At 35.7% G+C, this 19,236-nt stretch overlaps 3 protein-coding genes across 3 annotated transcripts in view; 2 read left to right on the forward strand and 1 right to left on the reverse strand.

The window, feature by feature from the left end:
• Positions 1 to 12,602, forward strand: part of Nubp2 (NUBP iron-sulfur cluster assembly factor 2) — a 34,666-nt gene extending 22,064 nt beyond the window's left edge. The window contains exon 5 of the mRNA XM_089093009.1: positions 11,302 to 12,602. Within this exon, the coding sequence (XP_088949135.1) occupies positions 11,302 to 11,499 (198 nt within the window). The 3' untranslated portion in view covers positions 11,500 to 12,602. The remainder of the gene's footprint in view (positions 1 to 11,301) is intronic.
• A 1,039-nt stretch (positions 12,603 to 13,641) lies between these two features.
• Positions 13,642 to 15,195, reverse strand: LOC148949550 (calmodulin-lysine N-methyltransferase). Its single transcript, XM_089093582.1, has one exon. It carries the CDS (start codon positions 15,062 to 15,064, stop codon positions 14,222 to 14,224), a length of 843 nt encoding a protein of 280 aa, XP_088949708.1. The 5' UTR covers positions 15,065 to 15,195; the 3' UTR covers positions 13,642 to 14,221.
• The window catches only part of Nmt (N-myristoyl transferase), a 59,783-nt gene continuing 55,670 nt past the window's right edge, over positions 15,124 to 19,236 (forward strand). The window contains exon 1 of the mRNA XM_089093581.1: positions 15,124 to 15,277. Within this exon, the coding sequence (XP_088949707.1) occupies positions 15,204 to 15,277 (74 nt within the window). The 5' untranslated portion in view covers positions 15,124 to 15,203. The remainder of the gene's footprint in view (positions 15,278 to 19,236) is intronic.

The raw sequence follows: 19,236 nt of genomic DNA on the forward strand, positions 1-19,236 counted from the left end.
TACCACGCAAGGGGGTACGAAGACAGTGAGACAATGGAAAGTGTTATGGTGGATGACAAGGCGAGCTTGATACATTCTTGAATTTATTGCTTGGGGCAATACATTCTGTCAAAGCTTCAGTATCTTGACAACTTAGGGACTTATTTTCTATTTGGACTTATTTTTTTAAGTTGGAAGTTTTTTGCAAGTCAATCCTAGTATATTATTAAAGTTATAGTGGTAGCCCTGAAATTTAAACCCTTCTATGACCAAGGAATAGTACAAAGCCAAACTGACCAACTATGGTGAATGTGAAGGAGCATTTTAACCGAAAAATGTGACTTAAGTTCCGGATCGGATAGTAGAAACTCAACTCCATATTTTAATTTATATTTGGATACTATCTCAATTCTGCTGTTTTATTGTTTGCGCTGAGGGTTTTTTTTTCAATTGTGCCGGTGAAACGAATTTTTCTGCCTTAAATTCCGGATGTTCTCCAGGACTAATTTACCATCAGTGATTATCATCAAACTATCATCATCACATGTAAATAAATATATAAACTACATAAATCATTTACTTTAAACTGAAATGGCAAATGAGACGACAAATAGTAATATTAATTATACCAGTCTGCAGAATGGTTTTAAAGAATCCACGTCAAAAAGTACCGCTTATGTACCTCTTATTTGTAGTTACCTTCAACCTAAAATGACAGATAACAAAATATTAACCCCTTAAAAGCCTTATAATGCATAAAAGGGGCTAATATCGTAGCCTGTTCTGCACTTACAGCGGTAAGAATTGCCTATAAATTATTTCTACATATTGATTTGGGAAGAAAATAATATAAAAATTAAATTATTATTAACGATATTTGAGTTCTGAAAATCATTTTTTTTTCTGTGTTTTGAAGAAATTGCACTGTTTTTTACATATAGTATAAGACTTTTGAGCAGAATGAATGATCTTTGTTCTTTTTCTAAGAAAACACATAGCGCTGCGTAAGTAAAAGAACGATGTGGGCACAATGTATTATTTATTTTTGGTTCTTGGTCTTAGACCAGGGCACTTCGTATCGAAGGAGTTCTTGTAGAAACTTAGAAAAGGGCTCATTCGATTGGAAATTGGAGCGGCGTGTACCATTTCTATAAGCAAAAGTGATTGGAAGACAACTAACACCCCTTCCACGCCCACCATTTCCCCAAACACACCCAATCAAAATTTTGAGATAGCCATTTTGTTCAGCGTAGTATATTTCCAGACAGAAATTATGTTTTTGAAGAGGACACTCTCCCACAGCCCTCAGGGCAAGGGTTGTGTTATGCCATGGGGGTATATAAGGTTTTTATTGAAATTTTTGTCGTAGAAACTTAAAAAACGGCTCATTCGATTGGACATTCAAAGGGCTAGTGCCCGTTTTAATAGTCGAAAGTGATTTGAGGGCAACTAACCCCCCTCTCACGCCCACCTTTTCCCCAAACACATCCAATCAAAATTTTTGAATAGTCATTTTGTTAAACGTAGTTGAAAGTTTTAGAAATTAGGTCTTTGAGGATGATAACCCCCTCAGTGCTTTTAGCACAAGGATTGTATGTTATACCATGCGAGAACAAAAGGTTTTTTACGGATAGTGATGCAGTAGGACCTTCAATAGGGTCTCCCTATATTGAATATTAGACGGGCTTGCGCCGTTTTTAACTTTCAAAAGGTGCTAGAGGATAACTAACACAACTATCACTATCATTATTTTTCCAAACACGACCGATCAAAATTTTGAGACACCCATTTTGTTCGATGTAGTTGAAAAGTCTGGAAATTACGTCTTTGATGGCACTCCCCCTCACAACCCTCAGGGCAAGGGTGGTAAGTTATGCTCTGGGGGCATATAAGGTTTTTTTTATAGAAAGCGTTGTCGTAGAAACTTCAAAAAGGAATCATTCGATTGGAAATTGAAACGGCTAGTGTCCTTTTTAATAGTCGAAAGTGATTGGACGGGAACTAACCCCTCTCTCACGCTCACCATTTCCCCAAACACATCCAATAAAAATTTTGAGATAGCCATTTTGTTCAACGTAGTTGAAAGGTCCAGAAATTATGTCTTACATGAGGATGACAACCCCCTCACAGCCTTCAGGTTAAGGGTTGTATGTTATGCCTTGGGGCATATAAGGTTTTTATAGAAAGCGTTGTCGCAGAAACTTCAAAAAGGGCTTCTTCGATTGGAAATTGAAAGGGCTAGTGCCCTTTTTAATAGGTGGAAGTGATTGGAGGGCAACTACCCCCCCCCCCCTCTGACGCCCACCATTTCCCCAAACATATCCAATCATAATTTTGAGATAGCAATTCTCTTCAACGTAGCTGAAAGTTCTGGAAATTTGGTTTTTGAGGATGCTCCCAGCCCTCAGCCCGAGGGTTTTAAGTTATGCCTTGGGGGCATATAAGGTTTTTATTGAAAGCTTTGTCGTAAAAACTTCAAAAGGGCTCATTCGATTGGAAATTGAAAGGGCTAGTGCCGTTTTAATAGTTGAAAGTGATTGGAGAGCTACTAAGATTGGAGAGCCCTCTCACGCCCACCATTTCCCCAAACACATCCAATCATAATTTTGAGATAGCTATTTTGTTTAGCGTAGTTCAAAGTTTTGGAAAATAAGTCTTTGAGGAAGACACCCCCTCACAGCCCTCAGGACAAGGGTTGTAATTTATGCCCTGGGGGCATATAAGGTGCTCATAAAACGTATTGACAATGAGACTTCAAAAAGGTCTTACTTGATTGAAAATTAAAATAACTAGTGCCTATTTTAATATTAGAAAGTGATTGGAAGGCTTGACATTTGTATAGTAAAGATCGATGTGGGTACAATGTATTATTATTTTTTATTTATTTTATTTTTTTTTGTTTAGACCGGGGTACTTCATATCGAAGGAGTTGTCTAAGGAACTTTGAAAAGTGCTCATTCGATTGAAAATACAAGGGATAATGCCCTTTTTAATAGTCGAAAGTGATTGTAGGGCAACTAGTCCCCCTCCCACGCCCACCCTCCTATTATTTTTAAAAACTAAACGTTGCCTTAAGATTAAATCAAAATGCACTGTGTTAATTATAATTCCCAAAAAGGCATCTCAGCAGTATACCAAGAACGACTGAGGGTATTATGTTCAAACTTTCGGGGCTACTTCTGCTCTTAAAATTAAACTAAATCTAAATAGCGTAAGTGTATCCATGCTATCAAAGAAACTAAACAGATTTTTATTTGCGAATGGTATCAAGTTTCTATTTCAGGTCAACTGAAAAAAACACAAATGAATGTGCATTGTCAGTTAGTATACATATACTGATATTTAGTAATCAAAATGTTAATATTATTCGATTTATTAAAGTTATAAAGTAAAAATATTTATATTTTTTAAGTAAAGTGCAAAATTATGTTCTTGCCTTGGGAAGGCATAGGGGATTTGAGCCCAACTCATGTTAATTTCTGCTCGTTTTGAGTTTGACTCGGCTATTTATTGTAATTTCTGTTCGTTTTGGGTTTCATGTAATTCTCGATGATAATTTGTGGTAGTTTCACGCTTGGTAGATTATTTGATTTTATTTTTGCTCATTTTTGGTTAAATGGAGTTCTTTACTTGTCCTTGAAAAACTTATTTTGTCGAATAAGTTTTTTAATTAATTTAATAAAATGTGGTCCTGACTTTTCCCATAACTTTTCCCAAATTTTTTCCCATAATTTTCCCAAAGATACGCGCGTGATAGGACGTGGGAGTACGTCTGTAAAAATTAACAAACTGAAATTTTTTACTCTCTTATGAGGTTTTTTTTCATCGAAAGATGAGAACAGTACCTCTTTTCAATTTTGCTAAGTGTCTTTTTTATTGTTCATTTTTTGCTAAGTTATGTAAAAATATAATAAAAGCAGGCAACATAGTGTAAGAAGAGTTCGGACTATGCAAGGATAACTAACTTTTGCATTTATTCATTACACTTGAAAATCTTTGTCTTATGAACTATTATACCTTAAATTACCTTAAATCGCACTTGCCAGCGATAAGGACAAGTCCTGTGAACGCCGGTCACTAATGATGATAATTCAACTCGTTAGGTGCTTCCCATATTGTGAGCCATGGTTTCCTACACCAGTCTTTGTCAACTGCTGACTTTAAGGCTTCAACACTGGGCGACATATGCGGTTAGAATAGAAGCTTCAAGTGGTGGCCTCTGGTACTTGGTGAACTGTCTATTTGGAACACTTTAGTCCCAAAATAAAAAAAAAAACAACACCGAAGCATATCCTGAAAACTTCTAAGATTAACACTTTTCGTTCGAGACGATTCTATCTATTGTGTTCAGGTGTAAAAAAACGTGATTTTCTTCAGCCGGGTTGGATTTCATGTCTATTAATTTCGTTATTTGAGGATAGATGATTCACATGACGATAGTAAAGTTTAATTTTTTTTAACATTATGGAAACCTGATTACTGGGAGCTATTTTAAATTTTGAAGAAGCAAAAACAATGAAAAAATTCGTTGAGAATGATCAGTATTATGGATGCATTATGGGAAAATGATTAATGCGTCACTATGCGTAACATCTGCACAATATTTATTTTTTACTTATTCTTATTGAAAAATCCGTCAAATTGACACAAAACAAGACGGAGGACTTCAGAAAAAAGAGAAAACAAACAAACTACAACAACTGAGCTGATAGAGAAAACTTAAAGGGGATCCAAAATACGAAATAAAAGAAAATTAGAAGTAAATCACTAAATCAGCAGATGGGGCTAATCAGGTAAATCAAATTTTGTATTGTGCTTCGCTATCCGTCAAGACACAGTGACGTCAGGATCAGTCACTTAGAATTTGGCAGTGACTTGCGTATTCTTGTACCACGGAGGCAAATGGAGGAAATATTTCGCAAAACTAACCTATATTGATCTAATTTTATATTGGTCAGTTTTAGTAAGAAGTTTCCAGAAGGGAATAGCATACATTGCGTATCATAGCAATAGCATACATTTTTTGTGAGGAAGAGCGACAGCGTTGTATAAACATGCTAGAAGTGGGCGGTTTAATCGGAATTTGAATGATACTATGGAAACGTAAGATGCTGAAATCTGTCGTTTAAGTTGGTCGAGGAGAAGTTTTCGGGTGTGGCGGATTGACGAATCTATGGGTAGACCTAGATAATTAAAGTGATCAATAGACTGTAAAGAGATAGAAACGAGGACTATAAAAGGAAACCATGAGTCTATTTTCCAATTAAATCGGATTATATCGATTTTGAAGAGTTGAATTGAAGTCCAACTTTCTGATAATCAGCTTCTAGGATTTCGAAAATTCTGATTTTCTGCTGAAGAGCTCGGCTAGGGTCAGGATGTTGTCTGTATAACATGTCAAATACAGGTTAACAGAAGACAGAATCAAAGAATTTTTGGTTTATTATCTGACTTAAAGTATGGCACGAGCTCGACTTAGAAAGTTAGTCGTTTTGACAGGGGTCGTCTAATAAAAGCGAAGCAGTGTTGACTGAGACCGTGAGGACTATAGGGGTTTGTGCAGTGATTTTAGGCTTGTTTATTTGACAATTTGTTTAAATTGCGTTCAAACTCGACATGTTCAATAGGCATAAAATTGTGTTTTTACATATTTGACTCTTATTTGTCTATGTTCTTCTTCTTCTTCTTCTATTTTGCAGCTGGCGGGCTTTTCAGTAGATACCATTTAGCCCTTTTCCTTTTGCTTCACTCTGTGGGCTACAGAGCTACTGGCTTGGATGTCTCTTATTTATTAGATATTCTAGATATCTGTCAGTAGATCTTTCGACTCAAGGAGTACAAATATAAGATGATAGATGTCGATTTCTATGCTCTGTGTGCAGGTATAGTTGGCTAGGCTCTTGGCTGATAGTGAGATTTTGTGGTGTTTGAAGCACTTTGAGAAAAAATTCAAATAGTTATACTACTATTAACTTCTTCTTGAAGACACATGGCGATTTACACTTACAAACAAAAATATGGGAAGTAATTGTCAAATTATTTTTTTAAATGATCATTTTGGCAAATATATTTGTTAGTGAGCAGATCTAGTTTCCTTTTAGCTAGTTTTCTCAGTCATTATCTCGATTGAAGTAAAGAGTTTTCTCTTGAAATTTGTAGGAGGCTATTCTTGCATTATTAAAGCCGTCTTGACTTTCGACCTTCATTATAAACCTGAATTATCTTTTCTAGAGTTGGTAATATTATCCCTAGGAGTTGTGAGAGTATCTTAGGTGGTGTAGGTTTAGGTGGTGGGTGTTTATCTCGATTGATCTGATATTAAGCTGGTGCTAGAAGCACAAGAAGAAAAAGTAAATCTGGGAAAAAAAAGCTGTTAATGATTTTCGCTTTCTTTTCACGAATGGTGTATTAAAATTGTTTCTCCCACTAGTTCATCAAGAGTTCATATCAATGCCTCTAAAAGGACTCTGAATTTTGTTGTTCAAAACTTTTTGGTTTTATTTGGTTCCTAGGTTGACTAAAGCGAATGAGTGATATTTTTTTCTATTTATATCCTATCTCTTTCTTTGTTTTATAATGATATCGTTATTTAGGTTCTGGATTTTCTGAAAAGCATTTTTCACTCCGACTCTGCTTGTGTTCATGGCTTGAACGGCATCTCTTTATTTTGAAAATATTTGGCTCCATTTCTGATTCTTGAGAAAAGCAGATTCTTCAACTCTAATCTAAAAGTTCATTTTTAACTGCTATTACTGCATTATTCAGACGTTCCTAATCACGAAGAGAGTAAAAGAAAATACAAATAATAATTAAAAAATCCGAGTGCGAATTGGTCTCCAGCAATGTTATAAAGGATAGCTCAGAATAAATCTATTGATAATCCTGACTCCTACTACAGACTGAAACTATCGACTCCTACTCCGGACCTGGTAAAAGCGGTTATAAAGGAAAATATGTTTGGTAATCGAGCGAAAATAAATCGAGAAAGAAAAAGGGAATAGACAGCATTATAATTAAGAAAAAAATTCAACAAATTTGGAAGACTATTTATTTCATTGGTTTTATCAAAATTAAAATTAATAACTTCCGTTTTGTCTGGAATGCTGAATTTGCTGATTAAGTAGGGGTTTAAATGTTTATAAATTGTAAAATAAAAATATAACTTCGAAATGGTCTCCAGCAAAGAATCTCAACTCTGAGTATATATAATTAAAGTCCTTAAGTAAGTTCTTATTCGAAATCAGCTAAACATGATATAAAAATGATGAGCAAATAAATCATGAAATTTTTAGCCAATTGAAAACCAGAAAATAATTTTCATCTGAGAAACTCGTTCAAGAAATGTAAATTGCAGTAAGCTGTAATAGTTTAAAACGTCGCATTAAGACGAAGAAAAAGGAAAGGGGCTAAATAGTACTGACTAAAAAGTGCATAATTTCTAACAGAAGAAGTAGAAGAAAATACAATAAGAGAGCCAACTAATCAAACCATTATAAATTGAAATTCTTAATCACAAGGTGGCTCTTCTATTCAATTTTTTAAGGCTCGTTTACATTTTGTTTTTCTTATTTTATTCTATTTTGGCTTCTTTTTGGACTTAGGACAGACGAGTGGAGGGTCGAGGCTGAAACATTTGCATTATTCTCTGGTTTTTACTGGCAGTTTTTTTTTTCCTCGTTTATTTGTTCTACATGTCTTCTTTAGGGTGGTCCTTAAGAGATGGAAAATTTTTTTTTTACTCTTTTTTTATGGGGCACGGTCTGAATTGATTCCATTCTGATTATAATTGAATAATAAACAAACATTTTAGCATTATATTCAATTTCAGAGGTCCCTAACATAAATATTAGAAATGTTTAAGTGAGCAATAAAGGAAATTTTTTTTTTACTATTTTTTTATGGGGCACGGTATGAATTGATTTCATTCTGATTATAATTGAATAATAAAAAAAAATTTTAGCATTATTTTCAATTTCAGAGGTCCCTACCATAACTATTAGAAATGTGTAAGCGAGCTTTGATAAAAAAAAAACGCACAATAATGCTATTGAATTAAATAATATCAAAAATGACTGTTGAGTTGCAGTACAATAAACAGAAAATAAGTGATTTGCAATAGTGTCCAGCAATAGTAATAACGTCCAGTTACTTCAATTGTCAAACAACACAGTTCATATATGGGCTTCAGACTGGTTCATCAGTGTCTTTTTGGTTCGATCACTGTAACGATGTCTGTGCTCCTTAAAAACTAGCAACAGGACCTGTTTCTGTTCTCCAGTTGTTGTGTTCTGTTGGTTATAGTCATCCATCAGTGCAACACCACGTTCAGCAATGTCATTGGCTCCCCTCATGCTGTGCACTATATTTTTAACTGCCTGGTAGTCTTCTTCAACTGACCACAAATCAATATTCTTATTTAGGAATGATGAAGGCAGTCCGGTAATGCTGAAGAATCTGTTGGTATTCTGCGTGACAAAGTTTTCTAACTTCTTCTCCCCGAGTGTCAATGGGTCCACCGTTATCCTCTTCAGCGGGTGCTCTGCTCCTGATGTTTGCAGAGCCGTAACCATATGATGTTTGGTGTCATTTGATACTTCGTCGTCAAAGAAGGCGAGTGCCCCCAACTCTTCTGATAAGTTCCGAAGGTGTCTTATTATGTTTTTCAAGGCATTTTTTGATATCAATTCTGATATTTTTCTGTATCTGTAGATGTCCATTAAAAGTTGGAGGTCAATGCGAGGGGCTGATGGTACTGACAATACTTGAAACCATGCTTTCACATAGATGATCACAGTGAATTGATAAATATCAGCAAGAGCATTTTCTTGCCTTTTCGTAAGTTTGAACTGATTTCTGAACATCCAGATCTTTACTGCATAGATGGCCTTTGCCATCCACCTTGCTTGATGCAGCCCAGCTGGAGCTCTGAACGAGATTCCCTTAGAGGGCTTGCCACCGAGGAATATGACTGTCAAGTCCAAAAGCTCACGGTAATCATCACGGGGTTGATACAGTAGTGTCTGCATCTCAGCAAATGCTATGATATCTGTGATTACATGTGAAACAGCTGTAAACACACACTCATCTGATGAAGCTGTCTGAAAGTCTGCTCTGTTAATAAACTGCCAGGTGGTCTTAAACCGGTTGAAAATTGTTATCTCTGGGCCTTTGCTAGGACCAAGGCAATCAAGAACCACTGCTTGTAAGACTATTTCTAAGATATGATGTCGACAAGCAAACCAAAGCATGTCCTTGTCAAGTTTTTGTTCCAAAAGGATACAAGCACCATTTCTTGGACTGGAATTGACAGATGTGGTGTCAAAACACATGCACTTTACATTATCTGTAATGTTCCAAGCCGCAGCTGCTTCAAAACCTGCTGCCGCAGAAGCTTGGCCAGTTCCTTGAGGCTAGCTTTGGAACACCAAGAAGCTGATCTACACCTGCTCCGGAGACCAAAATTGGAAGGCGATCGACAATCTGTCTGCTGCAGATATCTTCTAGGAGTTTTCCATCCCAGTTAATAGTTAGAGGAACTGATGGTTTAAACTCCTGCTGTAGATTTTCGGCTATTACCTGGCGCCGCTTCATCCTGTCTCTGCAAATTGAAGAGCAATTGACATTGTATTCAGCAGGATCATGACCATGGGGTTGCAGAGTCGGAACAAGAGGTAATACAGCACTTCTGACACTAACTTTAGCCACATCCAGACAAGCTGACATTTTATCATTCAATATGTATACTCGTCCTCTTTTTTGACGTTTTGCTGAGGTTGACAGTTTCATATCTTCTGTTTCAGGGTCTTTAATTTCTTGCCCTTTTTTGCTGTCAGTGTCGCTGTCAGATGATGATTCCAGTGTCACTATCTTTTCTCTTGTTGTTTTTTATTGCGTATCCTTCTCAATTCTTATGTCATAGTACTCTTTCCTTTTAAGAGATGATGCTCTTTTTATTTATAAAAACTTTTCGACACGGCCCATCTTTCCACTGCCTCCTGGTTCCCGCTGCGCTAACAGAAACTCACGGTCTTCTTGAATACATATCATCTCCATTGCGTTGGCGTGGGCAATGTCAAACAAAACGTCGAGGCCCACTTTCCACTCTTCTTCCTTCTTTTTCAATGTTTCAGAATGCTTAGCTTTGGTTTCGTTATTTCTTTTCAGGTTGTCACACTCCTTAAAGAGACACTGAATTTTGTTTACCAAATGTTTCTTGAGCCTTGTTGGAATGTGTGCCTTTGCCCATACTGCAAGAACGTCATTGGCTGTGGAATATTCAGCTTCACGGACTGTCTTGTTTGTCACTTGCTTGTAGTGATAGAATAGCGCCATGACCTCCTTTTTCGTCGGTAGTTTTGTTGAAATCAGTGTCTGATGATTGCCCGATGAGCCATAAGTCTGTTTCACTTCTTGTAGTTGGTTTTAATATTGCATCATTACTATCACCTGTAAAGACCATGCAGTCCATGCTGTCACTCATTGCTGTGTCAGTGTATCTTTAACAAAGTATCGGATTAATAAAGTTACCTATATCAGTGTGAAGCATAATTAATATATTGCAGTTCATAAAACTAAAAAAAACTGAAATTTGCATTTTCACTCACATTGCATACAACAAAAATGGCGTCCTGTGTTGAAATGCATTGTGGGAAGCCTGCAGATAAATAAGTAAATAAGTCCAGCAGTTCAGAAAGCTACCAAGCTGTACTATAGTGTAGTGTTGACTGTTGGAAACTGTTGGAAACTGTGCAAGACATGCAGCATTGAGCAATGAGCATGCAGTAACCAAAAATTTTAACCTCTGGTAGGGACCTCTTAATGTCAATATATTAGGTTCTTTTTTGGGATTCTTTGGTATTTTAACAATAAAAACAAGATTAGGGGGTGCCTGCTGAAGAAATCCAACTTTGAAAAATAAGGACCACCCTAGTCTTCTTACATAGAGAATCCTGACTACAACGCAAGGTTAAAGCTATTTACTCGTACTCTAGACCTGGTAAAAACTACTCCTTTAGTTATATACTCAGCTACTTTACATATGACTGCATAATCCGCATTTAATAAAGGTGCTATTTATACTGAATTGAATTACTATTCTGTTAAATGATTCCAGTCCACTGAAGGTGCTGAATTAGTCTTTTTAGGCTAATGCCAACTTTGAAAAATAATAAAAACACAGAAGTATGGGAATGTCTATTTTTGCTTCCGTATTATGGTCTTTGTGCATAAACCTACTGTATACGTGATATTTAGGTGTTTTTTTGTATGCTGATAAAGATAGAGATTTTTTAAAGCCATGGACTGAATTGCCTTTTCTTTCAGGAATGTACGAATATTTTCTCGAAGGGAGGAGGTGAAGCTCTGGCAGTTCACGCCAAAGTTCCATTTTTGGGATGCATTCCTATCGACCCTCAACTTACACAAGCTCTCGAGTCTGGAGTTAGTTTTATTGATGCATTTGAAGGTTCGAATGTTACAGAAACGTTCAGAAATATTGCTACTCAGATAACAAGTTCTTAGACGTTGTTCATCGTTAAGTTAACTGAAATTTGTGTTTTAGGAATGAGGGATGTAAATAAGAAATTTATAGAATTTAACCTATAAACTTTAATTTTGCCTCGAAAAGCTGTTATAATGTTCATTAGATCGAAGTTTATTGCGCTACTTGAATAAAGTACCCAGTTTAGCTATCATAAGGCCATATTCGTTTTCCAGCCTTAAAAAATGTGAGTTTCTCCTACTTCCCAAAACAAACATACATTTGGACACGATCTAAGATTTGAATTGAGAAACATCAAGCGTTGCTCTTGCTAAATTTTGTCTTCGATTTTTAAATTTATAGGCATACTGTATCGGATATTGATAAGAAATCTAGCTATTGGTAAGATAACTTATCTAGTATTGTCCGATAAAATCATACCCGTAAAGTTAGTAATTAAAACCTAGCTAAAGATACTACATGTATTAATTTATGTTTTTTCTTTATACTGCTCTCAAAATAAAATAATAGCTTTAATTTATAATCACAAAAAAATAATCATAAAAATAATGTTACCTGCTTTCAGAATATTTTTGCTTGGATCCAAATAAACTTAGATCTTGAGCTTTAAATCAGGGTTCTAATAAATCCAATTAAGCCTGTTTTCTAGTTCCGCTGGGCAACGCCGCACTCTCAGTGATTCTAATAGTTTTCAGTTCGTGTTCAACCAATTTTAAAATGCCGAAAATTCCCGTCTTATCAGTTTCGCATACTCTTTGGTTATTGTCTTTTTTATCCACACGCATTTACGTTTTCCTCTTGTGTTCTTGCGCGATGCAAAATATCATTTTATTTTTTTTTGGCTTGATATATTTATATCACTTGAATCTTTAATTACGATTAGAAATAGGGGAAAGGATCAAAATTTACTTATTTTCTGATAGTGAAATGCACTGGCGTCGATCTATGAATGTTTAGTGGGGGCGGCAAAATGTATTTTTAAGTATCTAGCTAGCGGAAGGACGGCAATTTGTCGTTTATTTCCTGGTCTTTCAATGAAAACATAAAGAAAAGGCATTTTTCAATGAAAATACCTCCCTCAAAAAGATTTCTCAAAACCTGCGTGGGGCGAAAAAATCTAACCGGGGGGGGGGGGGTGAAGTGACTGATAATTTCGGTGCTTCGAATTTGATACCCGTCTGGCTTTTGGACCATTCAATCTGAAATTTGGCTTTGTTTTACCATTTTACCAATAATATCCTTCCAATACATTAATAGTTGTTTTTCATATTATCAGAGTTCATAACTCTGAAGCCGGAACTACTTTAAACATGTCTTCTTTTGCAAGACAGATTATGCTGTCTACATTAGTAAATTCACCAATTGCCAGAGAATAATAATTTGACAGTGACCTGAAACAGGAGGGTGGAAATGAACCAAAAATATTCTGGCTTACGTATGTGGTTTCAGGTTACTTGCAAAAACAGCTAAAATAGTATGGTATCATGTTTGGGACAAAATCTGATAATGAAAAGTTAAATCATGTTGTTTTACATTTTATAAGGGGATAAGTAGCGCACTGGTAGCTTGACAAAATATTACTATATCTTCTGTTTTAGTTTTCTTGACCATCTACAAGGAATTTGTTCCCAATGTATTCTAATTCATCAAAGGGTCGTAAACAAATAAGATTTCCTTGGGATTTTTAGAGAAAATATTCTTAAGAATTAAATAAAATAAAGCCTCATGATTGATGTACTCTCTTTTGTTTGTTTTATTTTAGTTCTTTTTATTTTAGACAGCTGTTTTTAGGAATTATTTGCTTGGTGTAAAATTTTTTTTTTATATTAACACAGTAAAACATTCCTCCTGACACTCCGTTCAAAAGGAGTTAAAATACAGCTTTAGCATTATTATTTAGCAAAAGGAGTTAAATTATTTTCCTTATGATCCAAAATGTTGCTATACTGAAGCTCAAATTCATTTTATTTAATTGAGGGTTATTTTGTGATTTTGATACAAGCTATAAACTTATTATTTTCTTACTTAATTCTATCATCTATTAAAAAAGTATAGGAAGGTGTAGATTGAAATGCTAATTTCCTACTGATTTCATTGACAACAGATCCTGCAAGCATGCATGGGAAATTCTAAAGTAGTGTAACCATAGTGTAATGCTCGGGAACATTTTATTAAAGGGCGAAAACCAATACAAGTTTAAAATCTAAGTAAATGTCAGGACAAAGGAAAGGAAAAAACACACTGAAACACCCGTGTAGGCAAAGATCGTAGGTCGAAAATGGAATGGCGTAATGGTATCAAAATCAAGGTTTGACACAACTGAAAGCACAAACGATTTTTAGAAGGCTATAAACCTGGACAAAAAGTTAAAAAACAATAGCTTCAATTTTTAGTGAAACTTAAAAATTTTGCAGTGCATAAGATTTCGATATGAGATTCTATGAAACCGATTGACATTAAATATATTATTTTGGACTACGCTAAGAGTGAGTTAATATGTGAAAATTGGACGGTCCTTACGCTTAGGTATTCATACAGTCTGATATGTCCCATGACATGAGGCTCAATAAAAACAACGGCAAATGGTAAATATCAAGAAAAGAAAAGAGTATTTTCGTTTGCGCTTTGGACAAAACGAGTACATTTAAAGACAATCACAGGACAACAGCACATATACTTTGGAACATTAGATTTTGAAACATGTAGGCACATTTAAGTCACACATTGGATGGGAATGGAGATTCATTTTTGGATTGGTTTGGAAAGCTTCACAAGTATTGGATAATGTAAGTCTGGATTGTAGGACATGTTCTCCAAACACAATTTTTCATGACAATTTGCAATAATTGAATCATAAGTTTCAACCCGATGAATAATAAAATTATACGTTTGGCACATTGAAATAAACTTGTCAAGACTACCTCCACGAGCTGGAGCAACAATAAATGCTAATCCTCCGTCTTTTAGTATTGTCCATACTGCTTTAACTAAGGCCTTTCTGCTTTCTTCAAAAAATAAACAATCAGCACTTAAAAGAATATCAAACTGATTACGAAGGCCTTCTACTTTTTCTATGTCAGTCCAGTCAAAAGTAGTGGTGGCAATTTTTTGTGTGGGAAAATTATTAGCTTTGATAATATTGTCCACGTTTTGGACGGATCTTTCGTTTCCATCAGTACACAAAACATATTTAGGAAAACTTTTCACAGCTACAGCCAGTGCTGCAAAACATGTCATACCTCCGCCAACTTCAATAATCGTTTTTCGTTCAAATAATTGTTCATTGTTCAAGCAGACATAGGTTAAGATTTCTTCAGATGGCCAAATACAAACGTTCCCTGAGTTGTTAAAGCCGGCAAGATCTTCTTTAGTGACGGTTTTGTCAACTTCTCGTATCTTTAAGACAGTGCTACCTAACAGAAAATAATGCCATGTAACATCACCATCTAAAATCTTAGATTGGACGGGAAACAAATCAAATGATCGGAATCGCCTAACTGAAACTTCCTCCTCTGATTCTGAAGTTATTGATCTAGTCAGCAAAGCATCAGCTAAAATTTTCCATCTCTTTTTAGGTGCTGACATTTTAATATCCTGATTGCACAAATTTTAATCACAGATAATTCTACTCATTTCTAGATTTCACTACTATCATCATCAAATGTAAATAAATAGGTCCTATAAACTCAAATTTACCTTTTAATAGACTGAAGTGACAAAAGAGATGACAAATAGTAATGTTAATGATACTAGTCTGGAGAATGGTTTGACGGAATCCGTGCCAAAAAGTACCGAGAGGTAAAATATTGAGGCAGTTAGATTACTATTGATAATTCAGGCCTGTTACATCTTGAATGGGTAGGCTAGGCTGGCTTAAATTGATCTTTACCCCTCAGCGAAGAAAATAATGAGGATTATTAGCAATAACACATCCTGTTTTTGCCTTCTTCATCAATAGTAGTTGACAAATCATCTACGCTATAACATCCAGATTTAGGCAAGTTGTTAAGCTACTTTGTGCATAGCCTATTTACCCTGAGAAAAAATAGTATAGTCTAATAACAAAAGATCAGGTAAAATTCTACTTTAGCTACTTTTGGCTATCTCGGGAAGGGGTTAGGTTAGGACAATGAGACTTTCAGGGGTGGGTCTACAGGCTAAAGTATGTCCCGGGAAGGTATTTTGAAGTACCTACCTCCACTCCTTCTCCCTCTAAAGGGTCATGAAATTTGCCTACATGACAGGTCTATACCCATTGAAATTTTGACAAAACAACATTTTACCTTAATTTTCAGTTATCAGTTTATTTTTCTCTGGCTTTAGCTCTGAAAATGCAATTTCAGTTATTTGAGCATAATTTTAAGACATATCAATAGTTTATTTTCAAAATTTAGGAAATGTATTTGCATATCTTTAAAACCTTATAAATCGGGATTGAGCAATGTTGTGAGAGCTAAAAACAATTGTGTTGTACTTCGTTTAAGCAGAAGATCTATTTTGCAGGGTTTCGCTTTTATAACACACAGATTTTTAAAGGTCATCAAAGGTCAAGACCCTCTAGAGGGAGAAGGAATGGAGATAAATGCTCCAAAATACCTTCCCAGGAAATACTTTAGTCTGTAGACCCATCCCTGAAAGTTTCATTTTCCTAACCTAACCCCTTTCCAAGATAGCCAAAAGTAACTATGGTAGAATTTTACCAAAGATCATATAGGCCTACCATTCTATTCCCTATTCAATAGTATCTTCCATATAATGGTCAATACAATGACTCCTCTGTAATAGGACCAGATAGTCTAGGGATATAGCCTATGCAAACTTCTGCAGGAAACACTTCTGTATTATAATTTTTACTTTGTATATATGTGCAAAGTTTCTATGAAATCAAACTTTCAGTATTTCTTCAATTTTTTTTTAATAACAGCCTATGTTGGCCTATCCTTATTATTCTCATTCTCTCACAATGACATGATGCTATGTTATGAAGTACAGGCTGATTGTTTTAAATAGCTATGTTATTTAATCAATTCAATTAAAGGTAAATATTTTGCTGTTCATATGCTCTTTCCAAATATAATAATCACTTTTGCTGTAAATGAATTTTACCCCCACCCTTATGCATACCAATTCAGGCCATATATTTGCACATTAGAGGGGTGGGCGTATAAATTTTATTGCTGATGCAAATGAGAGGCAAGTTTAAACTTTACCCCACCTCCCAATTTGCAAATAGCCTATATACCCTTGGTATATATAGGGGTGGGGTAAAATTTAGTAAAATTCTACTTCAGCTAGGCTACTTTTGGCTATCTTGGAAAGGGGTTAGGTTAGGAAAATGAAACTCTTAGGGATGGGTCTAAAGGCTAAAGTTTGTCCTGGGAATGTATTTTGAAGTACTTGCCTCCACTCACAAGGGTCATCCAGAAAACCACCTCTATTTGGAAATAAAAATTCCAACACTTGAGATACAAAAATATTATTAGCCTATATACATTTTAAAACTACATCATTTCTCTATTTTTCTACATAATCCCCAAACAAATTCAAGCAATTATCATGTCATTTAACAGCTTTTGAAATTTTTTCTCCATAAAAATATACCCCCTGGGAATTTAGCTGACATGTCATGGCATTTTGATGCTCTTTAACGTTTCAAAGCATTGAGATGCAAGCCATTGTTTCATGTATACAAACAGATGAAAGTCACTAGAGGCTAAAGAAATTTTAAAAATGTCAACTTTTTTCATCAATTTTTTTCACCAGGTCATCACTGACAAGAGAAGATGTACTACTCCTGTCTTCATTGTGCATGTTTGTCTATCCATTAAAAAAAACTTACCTATTCACAGAGAGTGTCTTCACTCATAATGCTAGGACCATAAACTTTGCACAAATCACAACAAATAATGACTACTGAGTGATTTTTTGCCAAAAGGAATCTTATAATGCTGCATACCTTACAGGGCGGCAGCTGCCCCCCCCTAGAACTTCAAATTTACATTAGATATGGTTAAAAAAGCAGTTGAAAAAAGTTAGATGGTTAAAAAAACAGTCAATAAAAGGTAGATGGTTGAAAAAGGTGGAAATAAAGAGCTGGAATGACAGAATAAAAGTCAAACAAGAAGCAATTATCCATAATGTCTTGGAAAGATTTTGCTCTAATCCAAGGAGATTGACTAATGCTGAAGCTTATTGATGATTCATGATTTTTGGTGATTACTTATTAATTAAGGTTTCATAGGTATGATAGAACATGCTGGCAATGTAAGGTTTTGTGAGCTGCCAATATAACTTCAGCCCCCCACCCTTCATCACAGAATTGGCTGCTTCAGAGTTAAAGAAGGAGTAGGTATATGTGATCAGAAGCACCTTCTCAGATCCTTATTTAGGCTGTAAATTCATTTCTGAAAAAGCCAGTTCATGCAAAGTCAGTGTCATGGAGGGATAGAAGTGAGTGTTTGAAAACACTTCCCTTGAAACTAATTTTGGGAGTTTCAATTGTCCAGCTCAACAACAATCTAAACTAGTGAAAACAAGATAAGCTTACAGTTCATAGCAGATCATCCAAAGTCATGATGAAGCTGTACAATGGTCTTGTGCGACCATTGCTAGAATTTGTGATGTATGTTGCCATGCCCCTGAATAAGGGTGACCAACATAAAATAGAGTCTGTTCAAAGGTCCGCAACCAAAGCTGTTGACGGATGCAAGAACCTTGACTATCCATCTCGCATAACAAACTACATCTCCAAGCACTCATCTACAGACAAACAGAGGGGTAATGGCTCCATGGCTTACAGGCTACTGAAGACTTATTCCTCTTCTCAGAAGTCTTTCCAATTTGATAAAACATCTTGAACAAAAGGCCATTATAAGAAGATACTTCAGAAGAAAGCTCACAGCAGACTCCACAACCACTATTTCTCCAATAGAGTGGTCGCTCCCTGGAACAGTCTTCCCAATGCAACTGTTACCACTTCCTCTGTTGATGCATCCAAGATTGCTATTGATAAGAATTAGTCCAACAAACATGGAAAACAGAGTGGGACACTGCCAAACCAATGGCTCCCCATCATCACTGACCAGCAACTCTACAGGATTTTTTCCTTATTTTGCTGGACAATGCAGTTTAAGGTAAGATAGACTTTAGTTATATCCAATGGTAGATGCCACTTCTTGGACACTGTTTTCTTTAATAGCTGAAATCCTGATCTTATGTTTTTCTCCTGTTACTGACTGGCTATCATTTACCTTGTCCTATTAACTTATATCATACTTGCCAGCAATAAGGACAAGTCCTATGAATGCTGGTCACTGATGATGATAACTCAACTTGTTAGGTACATCCCATACTGCTAGCCAAGGTTTCTTGCACCAGTCTTTGTCAACTGCAGGCTTTAAGGCTTCAACACTGGGAGACAATAGCATTCTGGGTAAGGGAGTTCCAGAGTCTGACTGCATGGTTAGAAAAGAATTTGTTTTGCAGCCTGGTGTTTGCATGTTTTCAATAGAGCTTCAAGGGGTGGCCTCTACTATTTGGCAAACTGACTATATGGAACAAGTTGGGGATCACACTCTGGATGCATACTAACTTGTATGTCATTAATACATCTCCTCACCTATGCCTATATATGAGAGATGGTAGTTCCAGCTTGTGTAATTGAGTAGGATATGGAAGATGTTGAAGTCCCTTTATGCATTTAGTTGCATGTTGCTGCACTTATTCCAGATTTGATATATCACCCTTATTGACTGGAG

Source organism: Artemia sp. Qi Xiang Cuo, chromosome 8 (genome assembly GCF_049724085.1).
Source record: "Artemia sp. Qi Xiang Cuo chromosome 8, ASM4972408v1, whole genome shotgun sequence".
Taxonomy (NCBI): domain Eukaryota; kingdom Metazoa; phylum Arthropoda; class Branchiopoda; order Anostraca; family Artemiidae; genus Artemia; species Artemia sp. Qi Xiang Cuo.